This window comes from Patiria miniata, unplaced genomic scaffold (genome assembly GCF_015706575.1).
Source record: "Patiria miniata isolate m_02_andy unplaced genomic scaffold, ASM1570657v1 HiC_scaffold_5, whole genome shotgun sequence".
In the NCBI taxonomy this organism is placed as follows: Eukaryota; Metazoa; Echinodermata; class Asteroidea; order Valvatida; family Asterinidae; genus Patiria; species Patiria miniata.
Genome location: NW_024037072.1, coordinates 24,950,766 through 24,978,489, shown reverse-complemented (window position 1 = coordinate 24,978,489; position 27,724 = coordinate 24,950,766). Strand labels below are relative to the sequence as shown.

Sequence of the window (27,724 nt, the reverse complement as noted above, 5' to 3'; positions counted from 1 at the left end):
TCAGCTATATTTTGTTTTTGATTTTTTTTTGAGACACACATATACCGACGTTTGTTGTTGTTGTGCTTTAGCTGTTGGTATAGCAGTTCAACAAATCATCGTGTCTCACCGTTAGTTAGTTAGTAACAAACGCTGACATTGTCTATTGCTCCTACATATTTTGACCGATTTCAACCAAACTTTGTCAAAAGTATCAGTAGCCCAGCCCCAACATGTCACATGACCAAATTGGGGTCAAAGGTCGTCAAGGGATCACTAGGGTAAAAAAAAACCTGACTCGTGCATGAACACGAATTTGTTGGTCCCGCAGCTTCCGACATACGATCGAGCATTTTTTTTTGGGGGGGGGGAGGGGTTTTCTTTACGGCAGATCGTCATAGCATCAAGTTGTCAAACAATTATCACTGGCAGTAGAGCAGACTTGAAGATTCCTCAACTCACAAGACTGTGCCTGCAAAATGTACAGAAAAATAAACAATCACCGACTTGGGAACATGATTACACAATTATTGGGTATAGGGATTTTTTGTCAGTTTTGTCTTTAAATAGCAAGTTTAACAACCAACCATTAAGCAAAGACGTTGTTTCTGCCATGGCTGATATGATTAGAAAAAGAAATATGCGTGTAGTGGTCATGTCAAGAAAAACATTTGCATATCTGGCTGGGAATATAGGCCGGTGCTTACCACTTTATTCTTCCATTCCTGTAGCTCGTATTCATATTTGGCCATTTTTTGATCGAACTCAATTAGTTCTTGTATGTCCATCTCCGAAGCAGTCACTGCGTCTGAAAGAAACACGATTTTGAGCATTTCATCAATCTAAACTTCATCATCTCGAAACTGTATTTTCAAAATCGAGGTCTTGTTGCACGGCTGAATTAAAACAAGCATATTCGCCACGAACAAGCCGCTCCAGATACAGGGCTAGTTAGAAAAATTAAAAGAAGAGTAAAGGTACTGATAGTGGTGCAGCATAGGGACAGAATTGTGCATTTTGTGATAAAAGCATGAAACTTTGCATGTTGGTTCTTCATGCCATGACAAAAGTTTTCAGATATGGAGGCATTTCATATCTGACCCCTGGTGACCTTTGAGGGGTCAATGACCTTTGAATACTCTATACTTATTGTTCTTGACAATATCACTTTCCTATGCCCTAAGTCTTTGTATAGTCTTCATACAATGTAAATTACGACCAAATGCGAAAAAAAATATGAAATGCCTCCATATCTGAAAACTGTTGTCATGGCATGAAGAACCAACATGCGAAGTTTCATGCTTTTATCACAATTTTCACAATACTTTAGCGTATTGTGGCCATGCCGCACCACTGTGATAGAAAGATGAAGGTAGGAATTAACGTTTCTCTTGAAACAGGACAGATCATAGGTTGGAGGGAAACAAGCACCAGGCATTGATTTCCCCTAATCTGTCACAAAATGACAGCCATGTGCAATTGAGAATGCTTGAAAATGACCGACACTCATCGTGATTTGTCTTAAAAAGCTGGCCGATTTCGAAGGATGAAAATGAATAAAACTGCTGCAAACTGCTTACTGACTGGATTAACCTGAAATATGCAAATCAACAAAATTAGGGGCCTATCGTTCTGTTGACAGAACTTTAAACTGGTCTTTGTGTTGAAAAGTACATGAGTGATTTGAATGATTCTTGTACTAAAAGGAAGCTTAAGGCCAAAAAAAAAAAGTCTCCGGTTTCTGGTATGGAGCTTGCCCAAAAAGTGGTGCGGCGACGCGGCTTTTTAATTTTTTTTTACCTGATTTTTTTGCTTCAAATGTCGGCTGATGACTGCAAATGGTGCCCGACTAAACTTATAGTGCAAATATATGGGAGTCCAGAGAGGCCACATAAAGCTTATTCTCGACCATAACCCAATCCAAAAACACGTTAAAATTGTGCAGCAGCATGATTCCAGTCAAACCAGTGAGTTTGGCGGTTTTGAGACATCATCTTTCATTGAAAAAAAAAACCTTTTTTCATTTTGCCGACGCGCATGGCAACGGCGACCCGCGCGCATACCAGAATTATTTTCTGTCATGTTTTATTTTCAATGAAATAGTTTTAAAAAAATGAATAACATAATATAATACATTTGCGGGGTGAATATACAAGAGAGGTCACCCACTGAAAAAGGCGCTCTCTTTTGCCCACAATATTTCAAAAAAGGCTTATGTGGACCTTATAGGTAGCAGTCATCAAGGCAATACATTTGTCTTGCTGTGACATACCAGAAATAAACCTTTTAAGCACTCCTTGTTACTGAATTAAAATAACAAAATGATGCCCTATAAGACGGCCGCTATACTCATCAAGTCTACCCATGAGGTCTAAGAAATACGAAGGGTGCTCAAGTTTAAGGAATGTCAATCTGGCATGAAATGTCATCATGGCCTACGTCAAAGTGAAAATGCACAAAACGCTGCTCCGTCCCATAAATTCAAAACTTTTATTTTTCGATTCATTGACATTCAACGGTTGTATTCAAAAATGCTATTAAAAGCTTGGAAAACACAACGACTATCCTCTATCAATAGAATTTCTGTAGAAATATAACTATGCAGTTTTTCTAGTATATATTTTCCTGCTCAGTCTTGCTATTGACTTTGTATTTCGTTAATCTTTCAGAAATTTGAGATAATTAACACACTGTTATAATGCAACTCAAAATAATTGTAATATACACGACTACATGTAATTGTCGCACAGATTTTTCATATTATTCAGGGAATAATTGTAATTAAGGGAATTATTGTTGTTAATGTATTTTTACTCTGTTGGACGGTTTTTAATCAAATTTGGTATACTACTTTTAATTGGATAGTTGTATTTTTGGGAGACAGGTGTTTTTACCAATTAATCAGAATAAATAAAGTATTATTCCATCCTGTATGCTCATTGTCTCTGTCCCTTTGCCAGATTCATGCTATTGTGTCTCATTCAGTGCACATCACTGGAGTTCGTTTCATTCCCTTTAACGCGTTTCTATCATTCCGTTCCCCCTGTGAGCGTCCTTCGTTTGTCTTCTAAGGCCAAAAAAAAAGTCTCCAGTTTCTGGTATGGAGCTTGCCCAAAAAGTGGTGTGGCGACGCGGCTTTTTTTTTTTTTACCTGATTGTTTTGCTTCAAATGTCGGCTGATGACTGCAAATGGTGCCCGACTAAACTTAGTGCAAATATATGGGAGTCCAGAGAGGCCACATAACCCAATCTAAAAACACGTTAAAATTGTGCAGCAGCATGATTCCAGTCAAACCAGTGAGTTTGGCGGTTTTGAGACATCATCTTTCATTGAAAAAAAAACTTTTTCATTTTGCCGACGCGAGTGGCTATGGCGACGCGCACGCATACCAGAAACCGGAGACTTTTTTTGGGGGGGCCTAATGATGTACTTGCATTCAAAAATTGGTCCTACATTGGTCCTTCATTCAAAAATTGGTCCTACCATTTGGAATGCGTTTTGTTTACTCACGCTGTGGAAAGGTAAGTAAGCAATCTAATATTTTTAATTTCGAAGGAGTTGGACGTCGGGGGAAAAAAGGTATTTTAATAGAACAGGGGAAAAACCTACTAGAGTTATCAGCAGTAAGGGTGAAGTTGGCGGTCCCCCTCACTCCTCCATCAATTTCAAAGACCGACGAGCACGAGCAGTCTCTCGGGCTGGTCTCGGTAGACGAACCGTTGATGTGCAGTACCAGGAGCTGTCTCCCTGAAGACGTGGACTTGAACCGTGTAAACGGTAGGTTGGCACACGGAGGGTAGCAGTCTACACCGACCACACGAAGGTTTCTACCCGATGGAGCCTCGGCCACGAGGTATAAGTTGACCGGCTGGTTGGCCGATCTATGCTGGCTCTGTGGCGGCACCGTGTGAAATACGATCTTGTCATCTATAAGAATGAATCGGGATACATTTTATTTGATTAATTTAAGTGGAAAATTCAGGTGTATTAGTCATTCATAAGTGGAATATTGCAGTATTTTAGTCACTCATGGACCAGGCAAAGTCGTTCATGTTTTACCATGATGGTGTATTTTTTAAATCTAATCTAAACATTATAACAAACAATTCACAGTTGTGCAACAAGGAAGGTGAAATAATGACGACGTTTGTTTCAAATTAACCCCTCGTAATCTTCAAAACTGTTTTTCCCCCTCACAAATTTTCAACGAAAAAATGTGTTTGAAACGATTAATACTTTATTTTGATTTTGGGCGTCTGCAATCCTGTGAACAAAAATTAAATTTCTGCACAAATTGATGAAGCAGCCTTGCGAGAGCCGAATTATTGTCTGCCAGCTTACAATTCAAATTTGTGAAGAGATAATTCAATAACTAAACGTCGATGGATTTTTTTTTATTTCGATGTCTCATTCAGAAGTTAATAACCGTTAAACTGGTGTAGGAAAAAAAGCAATTGAAAAAGAAACAACTAGTTTTCGAGGTGAAATTCGAAAACTGCACAGGGAACGAATCTTTAATTCCTGACTTTTGTACCAATGTATCATACGACGTCAGTATAAAAAAAGCTCAGGTCTGTCGGAAAATTTAAGTTGCTACCTGCCACCATTCACAATGAGCAATTTATACGGAATTTGGAAACACATTAGCAAAACAAAGACTCAAAGCAAAAGAAAAGAGGCAGGTATACAAACGAAATGATATTTTAGTAATCACATACTATTTCTAGCTGGACACAGATCCGAAGAGCCATTTTCTAAATCCTGAAACCTGACACAGAAAAGGATACAGGAGAGAACAAAAAAATAAAAGTTAGACTTCAGCGCTGGACTTCTAAAGCTACGACTTCAAAGCCCTTATCAGCGATGTTCTGACGAGATTAACTCTTCAAAATGTTCATTCTGGAAAGATCTCTGTTTGTACGCAATGCATAAATCGTATCTGACCACGCACACCGAACATTCGTCCATCATATCATCTCTGGAATGCAAGTTGAGGAGTGAGTGGTTTCGTCAATGTTGTACAGCTACAAGACCATGCGCCTCTCTGGATAAACCAACTCATCTGGGATTTTACATTTGGAAGATTAATGTAATAATGTAACGCTCAATGCCTTGAACACCAATTTCTAGCCATATTTATTTCTGCATGAAAGCTAACGACTTCTTTAGACACAATTAATGTATCATCAGAAGTGTCGAGAAAGTGGAAGAATCTATCCATCATAATGGAAAACCTGCCATGGGATAAAAACTCTCTAAACTCCAAAGAGTGAAATTAGGGACTAGACGTTTTAGAGTGAAAATCACTCTCATTATAGATTGACATAGTCTGAAAAATTAACCACTTCAGTCGAAGCTCGAGTGAAACCTCGATCTTTACGATTGAAGAAATTTCACTCTAAAACGTCTAGTCCCTAGTTTCCGACTGTGAGAGTGAATCTTCACTCAATCGAATGGAGTGAATTTTCACTCTTTAGAATTTAGAAAGAAGGGCTTCCTCCATCCTTATCTTCTCTCGACAAAAAAAAAACGCGGACGAGAAAATATTTCTTTTTAATTGGCCTTACAGACAGGAACGAGATAATCAGCCTTACCCGTCTCTGCTGCCGTACGAACAAGAATCACCAGTCCATGTACAGTAGGGATCTCTGGCATCGAGACACGATCGACAGGTAGTGTAGTCCCGGCAGTGCTGGAATGGTACCTTGAACACCCCGATGTCTGTCCCCACAAAGACAGCTCGCGCTGCCTCACTCATCACCATCGTCAATACTGGTGCCTGCGTGTTTAACCGAGGGATTTACATCAAAAGTTGATTCCAAGAAGAGTTCCCAAAAATATAATTCTGGTATGTTTTTTTGGGGGTCCGAAGCTAAGGCGGGTCTGTTGGTTAAGTAACCTAAGTGATGAGCTATAGGAATGTGTAAACTGATGAGAATTAGGCAAACAAATTATTGTTGATGTACTCTAACGTGGCGCGGCCCCTAACGTGGCGCACTTTGATTTTTCGCCTGTAGCGCCTACCTAGAGCAAAAGTTTTAACTGAAATTTCCAAGAAAGTGAAATTTCATCAAGTACTAAACACTCCTCTTCATAAATCGCGAGTTTATTTACCCGTAATAAAGTTAGAAGAAAAACTTATTTTGGCGTGATTTTCCAATTTATTTTCAAGTGCAAAGTGAACCCTTTAAAAATGCCCCGAAAAATAAGAAAATAATTTTCTGACAAACATCTGGCTGGGCATGTAAGTAGAGATAATAATTGTTTATCAGAATTTATCAAGTTTACAGATATTCTTAAATGTTAAATTGGAATTTTCCGAGATTTATTCAAGTGCGCCACGTTAGGGAACACTCCGCCAATTTGTGCCCAATTTCCGGACGCCACCGTTTTTGAATTTCGGATTAAATTTTATGAAACTGAAATTGTTCACAGAGGTTAAATAGCAAGCATTAATAAGGTAAAAGTACTAGTGTTTTACTGCATGAATTTGAGGTTTGTCAACAAAGAGGTTTGGCAACACTACACGAGGAAAGTCGGGTAAGCTTCGAAGTGCGCCACGTTAGGGAACACGACTATATAGTTCTGCTTCCGATTACATGGCATTCGAAAATAGGGTAGGTAGGTAGTGAAAGTTTTGGGGGGCAGTTTTTGTGTGTGTACGATCATATTGAGGCGTCTGCGTAACGTCAAGGGTAAAAGGTAGTAATTGATAATTTGGGTGTTTTTCTCTCTCATTTTTGTCCATAAAAAAATTAGGGTAGGGGCTGCCAGAATAAGGAAAGTAGGGAAACCGGAAGCAGAACTATTTTTTTTGGTGGCTTTATCCTAAATTCACTTTTGATCATACCCCAAGATACCGTTGTTACAGCACCCTCTTCGTTCTAGAATACGAAGGCCAATTTTGAAGAATCACCGAAGATTCTGTCCTGTTTTAATTTTGCAAGTAATTACAAACTTTAAAAATGTGGCGATCCCAGTTGTAATCCCAGCGATTGGGGAGGAAAAACCCCTCCGCGTTTTGGCCAGGAGGCAGCATGAATTCCAAACCTAATGGACATTCTGAGCCTCCCCCCCCCAAAAAAAAAAACAAGAAGAAGAAGAAACACTCAATTGCGCAACAGCTCTCCCAACGGATTCGCCTTCTGTCTTGACGATATATTTTCTTAAGGAAAGTAGGGAAACCGGAAGCAGAACTATTTTATTTGTTGGCTTTATCCTAAATTCACTTTTGATCATACCCCAAGATACCGTTGTTACAGCACCCTCTTCGTTCTGGAATATGAAAGCCAATTTTGAAGAATCACCGAAGATTCTGTCCTGTTTTAATTTTGCAAGTAATTACAAACTTTGAAAACGTGGCGATCCCAGTTGTAATCCCAGCGATTGGGGAGGAAAAACCCCTCCGCGTTTTGGCCAGGAGGCAGCATGAATTCCAAACCTAATGGACATTCTGAGCCTCCGTCCCCAAAAAAAACAAGAAGAAGAAGAAACACTCAATATATATATTTTCTTAACACCAACCTTCAATCCGTCTGTATCCAAACTGATCTCCTCGACAATTCTTGCTTCTTCAGACCAATCCTCACTCAGGTAGGCCTTGAGCACTGTTCCATTCTCTAAATGTACCACACAAAGATAGTAACAATTGTATTAAGTTCTCATGTTTGAGATTAGATTAGAAAACCAGTTGGTGCACTTCTGAGGAGTTTCATTTTTCGAAAATTGGTTCATAATTCAATTTCATTGGTCATTTGAACATGTAGCTATCCCCTCGCAACTCTACTTTCCCTGGTTCGAATCTCTCTTAGCGCTAACCGTTGGGGAGTATGACTGTTTGCGGAATGGCAGAACAGTATCTCCTTTTGATTGGTTGGAAAGTGTTTTTATGAACTGAACCAGTCTTGTTTCAAGACGTTATGTTTTTAAACTTTTGACGCACTGTGCATTTTGGTTTTGCCATTGACAGAGGGCGCACATTCACTAGTTGTCAGCATCGTAGTCAACCTCGACAGCAGTATAGTGTCTTAGTGTTTTGTATTTGTGGGCGGCACCGGACTAAGGAAATCAGGGCCAATACCAGAACTTTTCGGTCATGTGTAAGCAAACAGTCTTTCGACTGTGTTGAGATTCTGAAATTTTGAGTCAGAATTGGATCTTGGTTCGACTTAGTTCTTTGTCCGCTATTGTTTTTGCCAATGTACTAATATGCAACATCATCCAAGTAAACACATTTAGACGGATGGGTTTGTTTTGAATAAAGACGTTTGTATTTTCTCAATCCCACATTAGTTTGATATACATAAACATGTCAAATGACATTTTGAAGTGAACTTTTCTAATCAGAATCTGGAACAATGTTTACGAAAACAAAAGTTAGACCTTATTAACACCAACATAAGATTGAAAAAGAGATTGTAATTGCCATGGTTGCAATTACTGAACAACCACAGAGCTATTCCCAAAATGGTTTTTCCAAACATTATAAAACTATAAGAATTAAAATTATAATCTTTAATAATTGCACTTCTCGTACGACCGGAAAGGGTCACATGACCTTAACACACATGACCTTAACATTCCAGGAGGTACATTTTCAGTTCAATATGAAGAAATGTGCAAAGAATAAGTGGAATCATAACTTATTGTATTGTGGAGATACGGTGGCCACAATATTGCCTCATCAAATATTCATGACGTCATAACATGAGAACAATATACTACACAGAAATAATATTCAAAATAATAATCTGTTGATGTTGCTTCATACTAACATAAGGTATTAACCCCATCAGATTTATAATTCATGAGATATGATAATAGGGTCTAATATTAACACTCGCAATATATCACACCTGAAGTAAGGGTCGCGTGACTTTGTCATACCAATTTTCATCCATAACACTTCCCTGTCTATATACCTACCAAGTTTGAGATCAATCCATCCAACAGTTCATAGTTATAAGACTGTGAATAATGAACATTTAAATTGATGTCATGTGACTCCTGATTACGTCACGATGACGAAACTTTTTTGATCTTCTGAATAGATGGTTAATGACTATTAAAAAGTTTCCAAAGTAGCTTGTAGAAAGAAGACGTGTACAAAACATATGGGGAAAAGTGAAAAAAAAAAGAAAAAAAAGGAAAGAAAAAAGGAGGAAAAATCCCGACAAAAGCTAAATTGGGAACAGCTAATTAAGGTGGGTTTTAAAGCACCATTTAAGAAATGGCTGGTAATAAATTTGGCCCCCGAATCAGGGCAATGAACTTCTGCTTTTGTCTTCTTTTTTTTTTAAAAGAGCATTTTTCAAAATAGCTGGTTTTGAAGTTAAGCCGGGAAAATGTGGTATTTGATTAAGCAGTTTTGATTTAGGCCGTTAACGCCCTAAATATTTAAGCACTACAATTACGGCGTTATAACGCCCTATTAATTACGGCTTTAATATAAATTGGCGCATCCAGAGGGGGCCCAACGGGGTCAAAATGAACATTTTTTTGGCCATCGCGTAAACTACCCACAAAATTCAATAAAATACATTCGCAGCCCCTCCACTGACTTTCTTTTCATATAAAATTTGGAGCGGAATTGTTTTTTGACCCCACCTTTCTTTCCGGCCCCCAAAAATTGGTAACAAGGCGTAATAACACCATAATAGGACGTTATAACGTCATAAATTCAGGGCGTTATAACGCTGTATAAGGCGTTATAATGCGGTAATACGGTGTTTTACCCGCCGTAAAATTAGGACACCTTTACATATAGCCCCATGATATTAAGGCGTTATAACGCCCTAATGTAAACCATGTGTTCATAGATCAGCCACCGTAGCTTTGACAGCCTTGCCTTGTCTTTTTTTCCGATAGAAAATCATGAAGGCCAAGGTATAAAAATGAAATATTTCTAGTTAGGCCTATACGATAAAGTGAGCGCACTACGCCTGCGTGCTTATTCCTCCACAGGGTGTTTATAAGGCAGTACCGAAGCAGAAGCAGAAGCAGACAGTAAATATATTTTTGATCAGCTGCTATTAAATATAATGACCCAGAGGTCTGAATACTAATTATTTTGAGGCTTGATTCTTTCACGATGCAGTCTTTCGTAGTAATCCATGCTGTACTCAACACACGCTTGCACATCATCCGGCAGACTCGCCAGATCAGGTAGCGGGGAAGGTTCCTCGAATCCCACGCTCTCAAATGCTCGCTTGTAGAAGCCCTTCCTCCTGTTCGATGCTCGGACAGTATTTGCCACGATCCAGGTTTTGGTGATGTCATCACCGTCGGCTTGCAGGACAGCAGCTTGTCGGAGTACGGTATTCCCATCCTGGAGCAGTAGGTCGACAAGATCCCCGCCGGGTCCTGTAGCAGATCATCGGCGTCCAGTATGACCGGCGAGGGGTCGATATTCTCCCGGATGTACTCGGCCAAATCGTAGAGTTCCTTGAAACCGCACCCAGATGGAAACGCTATGGGAGGCAGGGCCCGCATGTCAGGAATCTCACACCCCCACAAATTGGCGAGAAAAGTCTTGTAAGATAGGAAGACTCGGATGGGATGACGGATTAAGAAGCTGTGCTTGAATCCCCGAGGTAACATGTCGTATCTGCCGTGCAGGTACTGGGCTTGATCTCGACACAGAAGGAGCTTCTTGTCGGGGTAGGAGGCTTCCAAGACCTTATCCCGGATCCACTGATAAGACAACATGGTGTAATCTATCCCCGATGCCTTGTCCTTTTCAACTTGTCCAAATCTCTTTATAGTGTCCAGGATTTGACACACTGTCGAGTTGGTCGGATCTGGTTCGGGAAGTTCTCCAGTGACACCCAAGTAGTGCCCAGAAGCATACAGCTGATTAACAACCTGGATTCCGTCCACATAACTCAGACACTTGACCATGGCTGTGGATACGGAACGAGGCATGCTCCAAAGACACGCACGACGGAGCCCATCCGCCATCTTGTTTTTTTTATCAATATTATTGGTAGGGCCAGTATCACAACCCCGTGGTACACAGGCAGGTACCACCTACAATAATTAGTCATACATGTACATGTATTCCAAAGTGCAATTTCGGGTATTGTTTTGATTAGGTTGTATTTTAGGAACCATCACTTTTATAAAGGGGAGGGGGTGTTTGTTTTAGATATATATTTCTGTGTTGAGTTTTGAAATTGTGTAGCGTTGTTTGCTCTGTATTTTTCTTAATTTTTTAATTTTTTTTTTGGACATTGTAAGTCACTTGTGGTGTCTTGTGTATGCGTATAACATGTTTATTTTTCTGAGGAAGTATTTCAATTTTGTTATGGAATTTTACCCTGTCTTTTAATGTTTATATGTTGTTTTTTATTGTAAAAATTGATGCAATTTAGCCATTGGCTACAAGTTCAAGTTCAATTTCAATAAACCATCAATAATAATACACTTGTAGCGGGACATTCCATGTCACTACATTGTCCTGTTGGGTTCACCATACTGAGAAATGCATTGTGGGTAAACTATTTATAGATTCTCTCTCTTGTGCATGCCTTCGGCCATGTTGGCCATGCTTCTATCTTGCCATTGTAGATACTTGTAAATAAACCAATCAAGATGTAATCCAGAGTCTGCGATGAACAATTAATCCCTTTCCCCCTTCCATCCGAACCTGGTAATGATCTTCGGACCGTTACACACTTATGATAATTTATTCGTACGTCAACGGGCCAGTATGTGAACGGGCCAGTATATGAACACACATTGTTGTTATTAGGTCAACCCGTTTTAAAGCATTTTAAGAACGGTTGGCTCTACGGAGCCCCTAAAGGGACATGCATGATGATTTTTCTTTTATTTCGTTCCCTCAAAATATATTTCGTTCCCTCGAAATGTAGGGTTTCCCGGCTATTTTCAAACGTTTATCAATCAAATTCACCGATTCTATATAATGTTCAAATTCGTCAAGTATTGGATTTCGTCTCGTCTACGCCAAAGCTTGTTGTTTAGAAATCAAATTCGTCTAATTGATTTATATAAGACGAGTATTCGATCTCTGAATGCTGCCAATCGGCAACAGCTTAGACGAATTTGATCTGTGACGAATTCTCGACCCGGTGTCTAGAGAGGGTGACCAAACTAAGAAATTGAATGATAAATGACTAAATTGGTTTTGTTAAAAGCAAGTAATTTTTTTCTCGAGCGAATTCGAAGTTTGCATGACTGTTTTGCAATGGAATATTTACAAATATCAAGCAGTATTCACTCTTGCGTGATGCTTGTCCGATGTGCCTTTTATATTCTGTTGCGTAAGCGTCTGCTCTTTAAAAAAATGCCTATGGGGTCTGAATTCATAACATGTGACACGTGTCAGTCCGTGCTTTAATGTATCAACTATACCGCAGCCTATACACGTAACTATACGTATTGGGTATTCATTATTGAAATTCATTATCAAAAGTAAACACCGAGATAAAAGTGAAATAAAGAATGTTTCAATTCGTCAAGGACTATTTCAGTGATATATGTTTACGTCTTCTATGTCTGTCATTTTTTCTCGCAATGAAATTATTATTCCATCATGACATCGATCTGAAATGCGTTTGGGTCATGTTCCCGTTTTCACGCGACCCTTCCTTCCGGTCGAAACCGGAAGTGCCTTATAATTTGAAATTGGCAAAAAATGTGAACAGGCTTTCAACGATGTGAGTCTCTGCCTAGGCTGTACTTTACAAAATTATTACAGGTGACGTCAAATAATGTTAGAGCGCCACAGTGGCACGTTGAAAAAGCCAAAAATACATTTTCAGTTGATGTGTGTGCGGTAATTGCTTCAAACATGAGAGCCGAACACCGTGTGGTTGTTCCTACCTAGTTTATTTCGAAATTGTCTATGTTTCGCAGAGTTGTTCATGTACACAAACCTGTGTCAGAATAAAACCGTAGCTCACACCGTTATGGTGGATGGTCCTTCGTAAAAACACAAAAGGGCAAGCACTTTGAAGTGCTCAGCATATTGCCACAAAACAGTGGTGCATCCTCAAACTTACAACAAACTTAGGTTACAACGAGCTTTCTGAATGGCTTACCCGTGCCAATGAACAAGACATCTGTTGAGTTGGCCACTCCCTCATCTACCACAATCTGTGTGAATCGTTCCCCGTGTGACACGAGGAGGGGGCTGATCCGACTGCACGCCCCCCTGAAGCGGCCCCCTCTGAGGGATGTTCTCTTCCCACAACGGCGAGTGTTTTCCACCGTATCGTCTATCAGTTGAGCCAGTGTGAGGATGGCTTTGTACTCTGCATCAGAATAAGTGGTCGTATCTGGACACTATGAGAAAAATCGACGGGATAGCACATGATCACTTTTCTTTTAATGGAGATATTTTTGATGGAATTCCATGTTAGTTTGACCATTTTTTTTTTTAGTGTGAGTGATTATTTACGTATACAATGTACATTCCTGGTGTGAAATCGAGGATTCTGCTACTAAACAGTCAACTCTCGCTAAATGCTGGTTATAGCAAACATAAAGCCTTGGTTCCGACGTGTTTTATGTGCACAATGAATGGGACCAGCACTCCACTTAATACAGAATTCTGATAAAACAAAAATTTTGCTAGGTCCGGATGTGTTTGTATTTGCCAGAGTCGAGTCAGTCGACTGTTATATTCACGAGGTCGCGAAAATATTCAACACTAGTCGTGAATAAATTCATGACGTTGCCAAAAAAATCACGACATGTTATGTCCCTTATGTCCCTTCAGGGTCATCATATACTTAGGTTCGCAAATCTGAGGACACGCCTGTAGAGAAGAGACGACGCAGAGAGAAGAATTCATGCTTGGGATGTGGCACGGAAAACTCCGATGTACAAAACAGAGGGCGGAGAAAGTGTCGTGTTGTAAACGTGCACTTACCTCAGCTTGTCTTGGACGGACGGGTTCACTCAGGACTTCCATCCACTGCATCAAGTCATGTTCCTGTGCCTTGAACGGGCTCTCGAGGAACATGTTCTGAATCTCATCAAGACGGTATGCGCACACGGCAGAACTAGCCACACCATTACTGTGACGTCATCAAGAAAAAAAGAAACAGGGAAGTTTAAAATGGGGCGAGTGTTTAGCATTTATGATATGACGAGAAGATGGAGATTAGCCTAAAAAGGGGGTTTTCATTGGTTGATCAGAACATACTTTTATTCTCACAAACATGGATATCCAACATTTCTGTAAAGTGGACACCTGAACACAGTTTAACGATAGGCAACAAAGGTACGTAGCAAGATTTTGCAGTTTTCACTCTCAAGATGACTTCTGATCGTCATTTGAATTTGTCCAAGAGCCAGGGGTAATTTATTTTTTGGAAATGACTAAGTGTTTGGTGGGTATTTTTGGAAAGTTTACACATTGGGGAATTCGAATTGAATAGTCTCACGGTTACCTGGCGGTGGACTTGGATACCAGGAGCAGATAAGTGACGTCACATAAGCAGTAATTAGGACATGCAACAGCCGTCGGGTCAGTCAAATGGACTGTGTACGCAGAATGTACGTACGGTATTACTGACCCGGCGGCTGTTGAATGTCGTACTCAACTCAATGTATTTCTACTATAGATTTGTACTGTAGATTTATGTAAATTATTTGGGCTCTAAAGCCGCGGGAACGGGGGGGGGGGGGGGAATGCTGTGGGTACTGCAGCACCCCCAACTTTTTGGATTGGGGTGCTGGAATATACTACAGCATCCCCATACTGCCGGGCAAAAATGTGTTACAGCCAGCAGATACACTGTAAAATATCAAGAGGAGGTATTTTCTAAAGCAATAACCTCGGCCATGACAATGGTGGCAAAGTTGATTATGCTTGCCAGGATTTTTTTCATTCGATCTTTCAATAGGGGCACAAGTTCATACCTTTTCCCTGAGGTTTTTTCTTTTCATTTAAAAGTTTCATTGACGTTGCTAGCATTTTCTGTACTCAGCATTAACAAATAACAAGGTTCACACTCATCCCCAACCCAATAGGAGTGGGACGGCTTTCATTGAAACTAGTCATCCTTTACGCCAATTCCAGTGTAGTTTCGTTTTAATAAAAAAGCTATTCATGTTTTACCCTCTAGAAGTTTTCCCTCATAAAAACTCAGTAGACCGATACATCCTTGCCTAGCCCCAAACTTACCATCTACCGATCATAAATATAAAAATGCATTTGGTATTTTAGTCTTTTATATTTGCCATTCCATGTAAGGCCAAAAAAAAAAAAGTCTCCGGTTTCTGGTATGCGCGCGCGTCGCCGTAGCCATGCGCGTCGGCAAAATGAAAAAGTGTTTTTTTTTCAATACAAGATGATGTCTCAAAACCGCCAAACTCACTGGTTTGACTGGAATCCTGCTGCTGCACAATTTTAACGTGTTTTTAGATGGGGTTATGATCGAGAATAAGCTTTATGTGGCCTCTCTGGACTCCCATATATTTGCACTAAGTTTAGTCGGGCACCATTTGCAGTTATCAGCCGACATTTGAAGCCAAAAAAAAAACCGTCACGTGACGTCACTTATCTGCGCCTGGTATCCAAGTCCACCGCCAGGTAACCATAAGACTAGCCAATTCAAGTACCGCAATGTGTAACCTTTCCAAAAATATCCACTTAACACTTGGTCATTTCAAAAAAATAAATGACCCCTGGCTCTTGCTCTAAATTGATCGCATTGCAGAAATGTCCACGTTTGGGGGGTACTGTGGTCCAATGGTTACCGTGTTCGACTCGTGTGCCGTGGTACACGGGTTCGAATCCTGACCATGAGAACATGGTGCTTGTGCTCTTGAGCAAGGCAAGTTTCCATTATTGCTAAGTCCTTCGGATGGGACGTAAAGCCGTAGGTCCCATGCATGTGTTGTGTAATGCACGTTAAAGAACCAGTAACACTTATCGCTAAGAGAAGGGGTTTGCCCCGGTGTTTCTGGCAGTGGCTGCAACATGCACCGCATCACCTTGTAAACCCTAAGGTGCTACATAATGGGTCCCATATTTCTCATAAACTTCATTTACCTGTCTTTGATAATAGACATAATTTCCAGCGTCTTGAGTACCTAATTGTTGGTAGATACGTGCGCTATATAAGACTCCGGTATTAATATAATAACTTATAGAGTACACTCGTTGACGATGTTCATTGCTTCAAAACAGAAATGATACTATGTGTACTTACGGCCCAGTCGCAAAAACAGCGAATACCACATTTGGGTCGGCAGTAGACTGGTGAATATCTTCTGTTTATCCGAAAGAAATAAAGAATATTATTTGGCAACCATTTGATACTGTCTGGCTTGGCTTTTAATCAGAGAGTTCACAGGAAACTTTATTGAATAAAATAAGCGTGTCTATACAAGGTGAGTCAACAAAACCGAAACCCAAATGTTGGGACCATTGTTTTAGTGAAGTTCTGCATGTAGCACTTTCAAAATATAGGATATAAGAGCCAAATTTATAAGCTTTCTTTTAGTACAAGAATCAATCAAATCACTTACGTACTTTTCAAGTTACAGAATTTTAAACACAACCACCGATTTAAGGTTCTGTCCACGGATCACAAAAAAGTTCAGTCTTCTTTCAGCAAAATGAAAACAAATCACATAAGGATGTGTGTGAATTGTTTTCGTTTTGCTAAAAGAACGCACACCTTTTTTTGTGATCCAAGGACAGAACTTTAAAACGGTGGTTGTGTTTAAAATCCCGTAATTTGAAAAGTACATGTGATTTGAAAGATTCTTGTACTAAAAGGAAGCTTATGAATTGGGATTTCATATCCGAGATTTCAAAAGTGCTAGGCCTACGTGCAGAATTTCAATAAAACAATAGTCCCGACATTTGGGTTTCGTTTTTTTTTTAACTCACCCTGTATAGGACACGAGTTGAGACTCTTGGTTTTTACTGCTCTGTCCAGTTCTAGTCAAGGGTGGTTCCAGGTTGGGGGGGGGGGCCAAAAAGAATCTTTTTTTTGGAAAAAAAATTCTTGAATCATATCCAGTATTGTTTTCAACAAAATAAAATGTATTGCTTTTGTTAAGTTTTGGAGGTGGTGTATACGCAGTGGCTGTAGTTTGCGACGTTGGTTCTAGTCGTTGTTTTGACGGGAGTTAGGGGGAAAATTAATGCTCGGCTAAACTTGATTATTTTCCGAACACTTGTACTTACGGATTTCATTGTAGTGATAGGGGAATTTGCCCGGTATGGAGCACACCAGTCGAGCTTTCACAAAAGTGACCATTTGTTTGTCGGTGTAAGTAGTGAAGGGCTGACCACCCAATTCGTCCTGCACAACCAAAAAATGTACACAAATTGCCATAAAATTGGAGCTTCTGTCTGTCATTAAGAGACCTATGGACATATACACTAGAAATTCGGGCTTCTGCCAAACAAAGGAACATTGTTTTTTTCCCGAGTTCATATTTCAAATTGATTGATCTCCCATTCGCAAGTTTTGAAATGAAATAACTCAACAATATGGCTGCTGATGACACCATCTATAAATAGTCCTATGGCTTTTTCGATGGCCACGGTAGTTGACAAGTGAAACAATGCAGCGTCAGGGGGTCCAATATTACTGTGATGCTATAGACTTCGGTAAAGTGGGGTAGGCCAAGATCTCTTCCAAAGTTTGGCCAAAGGCAAGCGATTCACGTTGCATGATTATGGCTTGATCAAAATTTTCCTATCATTGCATCGTGCATCCAACAAAATCGATCAGTGCATGGTCCGTCTAACTTATCAATCAGTGTTTGTTTTTTTCTGAGTGTTTTCTAGTTTTGATATATAGCATCCGATAAAATGTTCATTGCTCAATTATTAAAATAAGACGGAAAGTTGACGGTTGCTATATAACTCATAAGTTAGATGGACCATGCATTGATCGATTTTGAGGCAAGCAATTACCCTTCATATATCAGTATACACCCAAAGACATACTCGCATAAATGGTGAACAATTGTAAAAAAAAAATCCTGGATCCAGACCCAGATCCGGATCACTTCCAAAATCAATTCGAGTTGTAAACTTGTACCAAGGACCACCCCTAAACGTTTTTGTTTGTTTATGCAAATCCGTCCATAACTTTTTGAGTTATCTTGTTAAAGGAAAAACCAACCAACCAACGCCGATGAAAATTGTGATGATTTTGTGACGAATCGGAGTCAGTGTTACTGCGGCCGTACCTTGCACACCATGGATACCCTTGAATACATAATTCGACCGCTGTTGATGTGCTCCGATGCAAACTCGCGAAAGAAGAAGAAAATGCGGTTGCCGTATTCAATGGGATCTCCAACAAACTGCGGTCCTGCATAACGACAAATAAAACGTCATAGAGACCGTCAGAAATACACGGAATGTGTGACTCGGAAATAATTGCTGATTGTATCGCCATTTTCTGCGGTCATTTCACCAGACTCACATCTTGTTGTGAGACGGATGTTTTCCTTAATAGTGTACCCGATGAAATAACCACTCAAATAGTAATTAAAAGCAACGTTTTTTTCTGAGCCGCATACGTCTGCTATCCTCGCATTAATATTTATAGTGATCCCCAAGGTCTTCTTTTTTTTGTCAAACAAAATCCTTTATTTTAAAAGTTAGTTTAATTTTCTCTCTGGAAATCGGAAATCCAAGAGTTCCTCAAAATCGGAAGGTTCTGCTACCGAGAAGCTTAGACAGTAAAGAAATGTTTTGTAGCCTACACACTCTCAAAAGTCTCAGATTATATTGACCCGGAATCTGGTTTGTATTTGGCCTGACACTTTGGGTCAGAATTGAATCATCTGGGTGAAAATAATACTTCTCTGACTAATTTTCCGGGCCATTCTGACACGGATATCTTGGCAAAAGTTTCATTTTTACCCAGAAAAGTGTCACTTTTGACCCAGAACAGTTCAATTTTGACCCCAAAAAGTTCAATTTTGACCCTGAAAAGTGCCATGCCAAATACAACCCGGATTCCGAGTCAATCTGACCAGGGACTTTTTCTAGAGTGTAACTTGTGTGGAGGAATGCCCTGGCATGATATTCCGGGAAAATCCACGGAACTAAAAAACAACCCCGCCCAATCAATATGTTGCTCCATGGCGAGACTGGAACCCAGATCGGAGCACTCTAAAAACTCCCGGGTCAGATTTGATCGGGAATCCGGGTTTTATTTGACCTGTCACTTTTCCGAGTCAAAATGACATTTTTTTCCTGGTCAAAATGACACTTCTCTGACTCATTTTCCGGGTCCATTTGACCCGGAAAAGTGCCCTTTTGACCAGGAAAAGTGTCAGGCTAAATAGAACCCTAGAGTATATAAAGTCCAGGGCAGTGCACTGCCAGCCTAGACCATATTCCGCTACTGTACAGTAATGTTTAATGCCAACATTCAGCACACGGTTCTCTTGTGCACTGTATTGATATCTTTCGAAATTATGGTTTAAAAATATTACCGTTTTAATGTGGGTCATGACAAAACATAACGTGCTTAAGTTGCCCGGCAGTTGCCCGTCGGCACGACATCACAGGTCTATACTCATAGGTGCACACCAGTATAAAAGTTGTACCCTAAAAATATTCTATATTAGAGAGTTCGCAGAGCCATGGAATTGAGGAATTGAAGAGATATGGCAATGAACGTCTGGCCAAGACTTGGGGCTTCCAGTTCTGAGCATTTTGGATACATTTTTTGGGCCCGAAAATGGCGCTATTTAGCCATGTTGTAGAGGGATCGTTTTTTCAAGATGGCTTCTTTTCCGCTTTGGGAAAACTAAGGGTCGTCTTCTTTCGGTGAGATTTTCTCGAAAAGTCAATGGTCAACCCACAAAAAATTGAAAAGAAAATGAAAGATGACATGTTGATCATCATTTTTCTGTGCAGCCTAATTGCATGTGAGAGTTTTGAGTATTTTTTAAAGAATTTTGAAGTACGGCCATTTAGCACTGGTGTATTTGGGAATTTTAATACAGGAGTGATTCCCCATTGGTCGACATGCTTCACCACACGGTACTCACCATTTAGAACTGTATTGGGACTATCCTTCGTCTTCAGACGAACGTCTATCCCGGTTCTTGGCCGTTCCGGACCGGGGGTCATGGTGTCCAAACGGGCCCTCAAAATGGCCGGTTCCTCAAGTTGGCCAAATGAATTGACCAAGTGTGAACCGGCGAATATTTGGTAGGCTGAGTCTGAGAAAAAACAAGAAAAGGCAATGGACATGACGAGGTAGGGCTTACTACATTACATCCAAATCGGAAGGATTTGAAGATCATATCCATTTATATCAATCCAAATGGGGAGGGGGGTAATTGAAAATGTCACAGCCAATTTTTTGTACATTTTGGTAAAGAAAAAACTTTCCTTTTGAGACGTTTTCTCTTCCAGTTAAGTACCTGTGTCACCCTGCTGATTAGAGTCAATGAGCCATGCACCAAGTTGTTGGTACCAACTTGACGGACTAATTCTCTTGTTGTTTCCATTAACGAAAACTATGGGAAAATTTGATAGACCTTCTAGTTCTAAAAGGGTAGCTAAGGTGTTTTACTCTCCCACGTTGAACGTGATATTGAAAGTTCTCAGCCTCTTAGTCTTACATTTGTTCCAGACATCAGACGGCTGTTGGGATTTGGAGCCAAACGTGGGAGATGTGTAATTTGTTTGTAATGCGGATAGAAACTAGGAAGTTGCCCATCGGAACTGAACTGCGATGCCGAACAGGAACTTTATTAACCGACATGACCTCGGTAATTTCCGGGGCTTGTGAATTTCAAGCACGGATCCTGCACACAGCTCCTGAATACAACATAGACCTATTAACTCCATATAATCCATCAAGGCGATTGAGATCTTCTGATGCTTCTTTGCTGGTTGTCCCTCACACTCACAAATCTTGGGGTGATCGATCATTTTCTCACGCAGGTCCTCATCTTTGGAACAAACTACCGCTCGCCATTCGCAATATCTCATCGCTTTCTGAATTTAAAGTTGCCCTTAAGACCTATTTGTTTCAGACCACTCAGAATATTCTTGTTTAGTTAAATTTAATTGTTTTGTTATTTCTGATTTGATATAATTTTTGTTTGCGCCCTGAGCGTCATTTATGGCGGATAATGGCGCGGTTTAAATTTCCGTTATTATTATTATTATTATTATTATTATTAATGACTCGGCCCAACTCCTGGTTAGACGCGTGATAACGGCCCGTACTGGTGGCAAATACCATGAATACTTTTCAACAAAGACCACTGCGCGCGGTGGCTTTCAGATTTGCAAGGCTCTGCGCCCGATCTGGCCTCGAAGTCTGTCAAGCCAGCGAATTATATTTTTGAATATTCATGAGTCTACGTTTTTGGTCTTTATTATTGAATTCTGATAAGTGATAACTACATAATCATGGTAATGCCGAGCACAATATCTTTAGTTTTAAGATGAACAATGAAATGTCGCTTTTGTTTCATCGGTTCGGCATCTTATCTCTCTAAAACTTTTTAATAAAAGCCTAATTAAAAACGAAATTTGGGTAAACGGTGTTCTCCTTGAAATTTGACGTTTATTTCCCGGGTAAATACTTCATCTATGACGACAATAACTGCACAATACCATCTGTTATATCCTGAAGTATTTACTTTTAAACAATTTTGGAACAATTAAATCTTAAATAAGAGTAATTTTGCTTACAGTTTTATGAATATTTCCGTTTTAGATGTCTTGCAAAAACCCAACACAATAGGACACCTGGAAAATTCGCGATTACGCGCCAACGGGTATTAATGCCCGTTATCACGCGTCTAGCCAATTAAGGTAAGTCCGCTCAGTGCATTTTGTACTAGAGCTCAGAACAGTCGTTTATCCTGGTGTCTAGGATCCGTGTTTCAAGGAAGGCCGGCTACTTGTGGTGATTGCCGGTTTTCCGATGAATATGCTCATCATCCTGTTCATGGTTTCATTTCTTTAATAGAACTTAAGGGCATACTATCTCAATGTTTTCCCAAACCCCAGTAGGCTTTAACGGGCCACGTTCAGCAAGGTGCATTATAAGAATGTATAGTCAATCCGGACACGAAGCAAAATAATTATTGACTAAAGAATTAAAGATCCAACTGACTGGCATAACTCCAGAGATGTAGTCGAGTACTTTCCGAGTACTGTCCAAGTACTTTGTTTGCTACTAAATATTGAGCTGTTTCTTGTAAACAAAGCGAGAGAAACATTGACAGTAGATAGCAAATGTTGTTAGCGTTTGAAAACAAATAAACCTGAGACTTCAGATATATCAAAAATACATTTTCAATTCAAATTTTGGGAAGGAAGCACTCAAAAAGTACTCGGAAAGTACTTGGCGAGTACTTTTCGAATGCTTTTGTCGCAAAAGCTTAGTTTTTACAAGATTCTGATTGTCCAAAGTCTTCAATTCTTTTGGTAAGAATTTACTTTCCAATGTCTGTATTATGCAGCTTGATCCATACCAAAACCATCTTAATATCTGGAAGTAAACATGGTACTCGGAAAGTACTCGACGTAACTGCTCGGACAAAAGTGACTGACATGCCTTGCGGCTTTGCCTATATTCGAATCATCGAATGTAATATCTTGTCTTGAATAACGAGTGTCCAAATACTACAATGCCCATATAGGTGATAGGATTGTGCCTTTGATGATACAAGTATGGAATTTGGCACACGGTCTGAGAATGTCATGAGAAAGATATTTGGCTACAGGGCCATCGCAGGTTTGTCCTTTGAAAACATATAGGTAAAAAAAACAAGCAAAGGCAGCTATTTTGAAAATTTTGAAAATTGCTTGTTATTCTACCTGTTTTTTCCAAAAGACAAATGTGCAATGGTTGTCAACTATCTTTCTCATGACATACTCCGACTGTGTGCCGAAATTCCATGATTGTACCATGAAAGGCACAATTCTTCCAAATATTTCCCCTATCTGCCCCACTAAGGAAAACTCCACCTGGATCGACATGTTTTTGTTGATGTTCTCATGATGTTCTTCTGAACTTTGATCGAGTAAGTTTCAAGAACAGAGGTAACGAAGTTGTAATTTTCAGCTAAACTGCTGAATGACTGTGTGCCCACCCAAAACACGAGGATATGCTATTGCGCGTACAGTGACGTCATCGAAAAATACTTGGAACGGTATATAAAGTTACCAGTTGAAAAAGTCTATCATTATGTTTTCATTCACTAGAGAAATATACTAACCCAAAACCACAATAGGAATTCGTCCGTTGAGATGGTACCAATAGGCCTATGCCACGTGTGGGCCATTGGCTAATGGACTAATATCACGTTATGTGTCAATTTAAATTGTTAGGAAATTCGTTTAGAATTTCGTCTGCAATCGCATGCAAATGAAACGAAAAATAAAACGGAGCTTAGTTGATCAATACAGAACTTCAGGACATATGGTCTAAATTCCTTGGCGTGTACTCTGAAAACATTCTAGTTTAATTCGATTAAAAAATAGTCATACTTGCATCCAGCCAGCTGACCCTGTAGCAGTAGTCAGCTGGGTGCAATTGTAACTCTTTTCTAGTCAATTCTAAATAGGTTTTTTTGAGAAAAGTTGTTTTCTTTTATTTCTGCCCAGAAGGAACGAGAAGAACTCGGTGAGTGAAGCTCTCTTACCTGAGTCTTCCAAAAGCAACCAGCTGGAGTTTTGCTCGGGCAGCGAGGGCGCAACATTGTCATCGCTGAACTCGTATGGGTCACCAATTGTTGTCAACTTTAAAAAAAAAAGTCTAACGGTTCAATTTCTTATTTTTTTCTTATCAATCATTTTAATCACTCGTCATTATCGTAAAAACATTTTAACCAGATCTTACTAGAAAACAAACTTGCAACTTACCTCGATGCCCCCAAATCTTTTTGATTTTACGGAGGCCAAGTGTCCGGAGAAAAAAAATACCTGTCTTCATTTTCAACACGGATGTGCTAGTGCTCTTTTCATGAACTTTGTAACCCCCCCCCCCAATGAAAATGACCTTGCTACGCCACTGTGTCCAGTAACAACTTAAATAGTGGATGAACAATAAAAACGGAATGCCTTTGTCCATGTTCATTTGAATAACTTGAGACTTGAATTGGGACTGGAGGACTTGAGATTGACTTGTGATTGACTTGTGAGGACTTGCAGGGTCTTAAAAGTCGATATCACCATAATCGTCATTATTGTCACTATTACCTACTCTATTGATGTCATCACCGCCTTCATTGCCTGTACAATCCTAGTCATTATGATTTCATCATCATTGTCACTATCACCTGTTGTGCCATTGACATCGTTATCGTAACCTTAATCGTCGCCAACCGATCAGAATCGTTTTTCTCGGTATGACAAACAACCACGGACAGCGTCTGTATATACTTACATCCACAGCCGATCTTTCTTGGCAGTACGGCATTAGGGCATTGGTACCGCATTCAAGCAGCGATCCTCCCGATAACGGCTGAATAATACGGATGAAGTTACCGTCACACTAACAGGAAACAACAATGTCGTTATAAGTTCACTTGTGATCGTAAACCGCTTTCAGGTCCGGTTTTCGGCCAACAGTGAGTGCACAGACTTGTTAAAGGCGAGGATCATTTGCATTTACCCCAATAGTAACCTACCGAATTAGTATCAAATAGCTTACTTGGATGAAAAGTCGTACTGGTACTAAGCACCCCGTGAAATTATTCCGTCTGGCTTAGAAAAAAGAAAAGAAATGTAGGCCCCTTAAGTGATTTCCAACGATCAGTCAATTGACCGATTTTTGGAAATAAAGAGTGCTATTGACGAAATCGTGTTTCGTGATCAAAAGGTTTTTCACTGTTTTCTCGAAAAGTGTAATATAACTCACCAAGCTGATACTCCAACACTTTAAAAGTGGTATCTCAGACACGAATTGGATTGTGTAAATAATATATATAATATATAGTAGCAGGCAAAATTTTGAGGTGCATGCTGTACTCTATCAATAACTGATCTTTTTTTAAATGCTTTTGAAAGTGTGAATAAGTGTGAATAAAAGAAACTTACAGATTTACAGCCAAACTCAGTGAAAAATGAATTCGGTTGAATCGAAACTTGTCGAATCTGCAAAGAAAAAACAAACAAACAAACAAACAGAAGGTTAGGGACAAATTTGTATTTCAAATGCACTTCCGGTTTACATGTAAAACAAAAAGTGGAAACAAACTCTTTGATTTGAATTGTTACTCTTTGTATAATATATTATATATTTCTCGAGTGTATCCTGTGATGGCTGCATTTTTGAACTAGGGCCTAGATATATTTGAGCCAAAACCTTACCGTCTTTACATTTTAAACTACGAAAAAAATCTTTAAAGTCCCCGAGGTACAAAAGACCAAATAATTCTATTCTCTTAATTAATATAAAATTGCAGGATATCTCTTACTATTTCGAGGTTTTCTGTGGCAGAAAACAGTTGAGATTTCCCACCAACGAACAACGTTCCATTATGCAACGTTAGAGTGCGGTAGAACTTTCCAGCGGATGTAGGTCCAGAATCATTAGGTCCATAGGTTACTGCAGACCCCGTGATTTCTGTCGGAAGCATTATAATGACGTATAATAATTAATCCATGTCAAATTGAAAGGAAGACACAAAACAATGAAAACAGCAACAACAGTAAATACAACAGCAAAAGAAGCAGCGACAGCAACGTGAACAACAGGTGCAGCAGCAAAAACATCATTCTTAGCCAGCAGCGGCACATGCACTGCAATAGCCATAGAAGTCGGCCTACAACATAATTATGTTGAAACTGTCACAAAACAATGAAAACAGCAACAACAGTAAATACAACAGCAGCAGCAGCGTCGACAGCAACTTGAACAACAGGTGCAGCAACAAAAACATCATTCTCAGCAGCAGCGGCACATGCACTGCAATAGCCATAGAAGTCGACCTACAACATAATTATGTTGAAACTGTTCAGATACAAAACAATGAAAACAGCGTACAACAGTAAATACAACAGCAGCAGCAGGAACAGCAGCAACGTGAACAACAGGAGCAGCAGCAAAAACATCATTCTCAGCAGCAGCGGCACATGCACTGTAATAGCCATAGAAGTCGGCCTACAACATAAAAGTTGAAACTCGTTTCTGTTACAATTCAGTAACGTGGATTAAATTATACAAAAGCAAAAGAAAAGTCGGATTTTTTACTCCAGCCTCAATGGGTTTCTTTCCATAAGCGTTGCATGAGTTGGTTTGGAAACATTTATTTCAATGATGTCATTCATTACAATTATGTACAATCATGTATAAATTAAGCAAGGTCAGTAGTAATATATATGACAGTTATGTACACAGTGATTACTAATAAGTGTAATATTAAATGACAACAGTTAGGTATAAGGTTAAGCAGACGCTTTTGTGCCCTTACCTATGGACAGACATACAACCAAAGTACTGTAACAAGGGACAAACAAAACACAACGGTAGACAGACAGGACAAGTGTGTGAGACAAGGCCTAAATATTAATGCACATATAACATTTCAATTTATGAATATGTTATATGAGTTGTGAATCTCACAGACCTAAATAATAATGGTACTTAAGTGTGGAATTAAAAGTTCTTAGTGGGAAAACAAGAAAATCTAAGACAAGGCTTTAAATGTTTAAGGGTGTGGGATACGTCCGAGTTCCCCCTCCCCATTCGGCTTTGGAGGGTAAATGCAACTTCACCGTTAGCGATAAGTTACGTCGGTTCTATAGATCTTCACCTTCAGTTGATGTGTCGTCTTTTTCTTTTATGTAACATGGTTATACCATTGACTATATGATCCAACCATCTCAGAACATTATTAGGCTCTATAACAAACTCTGTGTACAAAACCTTTGGACTGAGCCAACTTTCTAATACTACTGGCACTGCGGCCCAATAACGCTAATTTCCTGCTTCCGAAGGATAACAAAGTGCAGTGTGTTTCAGAGTCAAGTTTTGCTCACCTTTTATGTTGAAGCTTAACTTCTGTGGTGGTTGGAAGGTCCTCAAAGGTTGGGGCTCCCGACACGAACATAACGAGACAAAAGTTATAAGACACACTGTCCACGACGAAAGATGACATCTTCGTGCCATGTCTCTTAAGGAATGCATCGTCGGATGCAGGTATACGCCGAATACTGTATGCGCAAATAAACAGCAAAGTGGAAATAAAGGACAAACATTAAAATTTCATCAGTTTGAAACGTAGATTGTTTGCTCAATTTTGGGGGATATGCTTCTGATTATCTGATTTCACTGTCACATTTGGTATAGGCTATGCTATGAAAAGGAAACAGCTCGCCAACCACACATCACGAAGCCCATTGATTCATCAGTCTAGTTCGCTCGCCCCTCCCGATGTCCCAAAGCTTTTTTTAACCAAACTTGCATATCACCACATCAAAACATCCGATGATAAAACACATACCAACTTACCTACGAAGATGAAAGAGGTGGATTACAACTAATTTTTTTGACGTCTGAATCACAGTCACTGTGCAGAAATATGATTTGTTGTGAGGCAGAAATTGTTAAGACGTCTGCCTGGAAGGAAATGCGTGTATACGGAAGGTCGGAAGTGACACATCACTGTCACTGGGTCTACACTATGGCAGGGATATAGGCCCGACTATGGCCTGCCGACCTCAGCGTGTATAGTAGAAACAGGAACCACACTTCCGTGCCCGGTGAACCACTTACTTCTATGCCAACATTTGGTTACTGGAAATGGTTT

General features: G+C 39.7%; 1 protein-coding gene and 1 pseudogene across 1 annotated transcript; both read right to left on the bottom strand.

The window, feature by feature from the left end:
* Positions 1–341: 341 nt before the first annotated feature.
* LOC119741590 (semaphorin-1A-like) lies at positions 342–27,724 on the bottom strand. Its single transcript, XM_038217406.1, has 18 exons — positions 27,427–27,724; positions 26,955–27,128; positions 25,391–25,539; positions 25,011–25,067; positions 24,358–24,465; positions 23,615–23,711; positions 19,991–20,164; positions 18,170–18,294; positions 17,154–17,271; positions 16,168–16,228; positions 13,878–14,025; positions 13,045–13,288; positions 7,505–7,599; positions 5,575–5,759; positions 4,699–4,748; positions 3,590–3,907; positions 687–787; positions 342–451 (listed from the first exon to the last, which is right to left on the bottom strand). The coding sequence occupies exons 2-18, from the start codon at positions 27,100–27,102 to the stop codon at positions 383–385; spliced, it is 2,247 nt and encodes a 748-aa protein (XP_038073334.1). The 5' UTR covers positions 27,103–27,128; positions 27,427–27,724; the 3' UTR covers positions 342–382.
* Positions 10,012–11,197, bottom strand: LOC119741591 (annotated as a pseudogene).

What these genes read in the sequence shown, in the direction of transcription:
- LOC119741590 (XM_038217406.1), bottom strand. Translation starts at nt 27,102, where the DNA reads ATGCATTCCTTAAGAGACATGGCACGAAGATGTCATCTTTCGTCGTGG. An exon ending in TGGATACAGACGGATTGAAG is followed by an intron (nt 5,760 to 7,504) that starts GTTGGTGTTAAG and finishes TTAAACACGCAG; the next exon opens with GCACCAGTATTGACGATGGT. An exon ending in TCTGTGTCCAGCTAGAAATA is followed by an intron (nt 3,908 to 4,698) that starts GTATGTGATTAC and finishes TCATTCTTATAG; the next exon opens with ATGACAAGATCGTATTTCAC.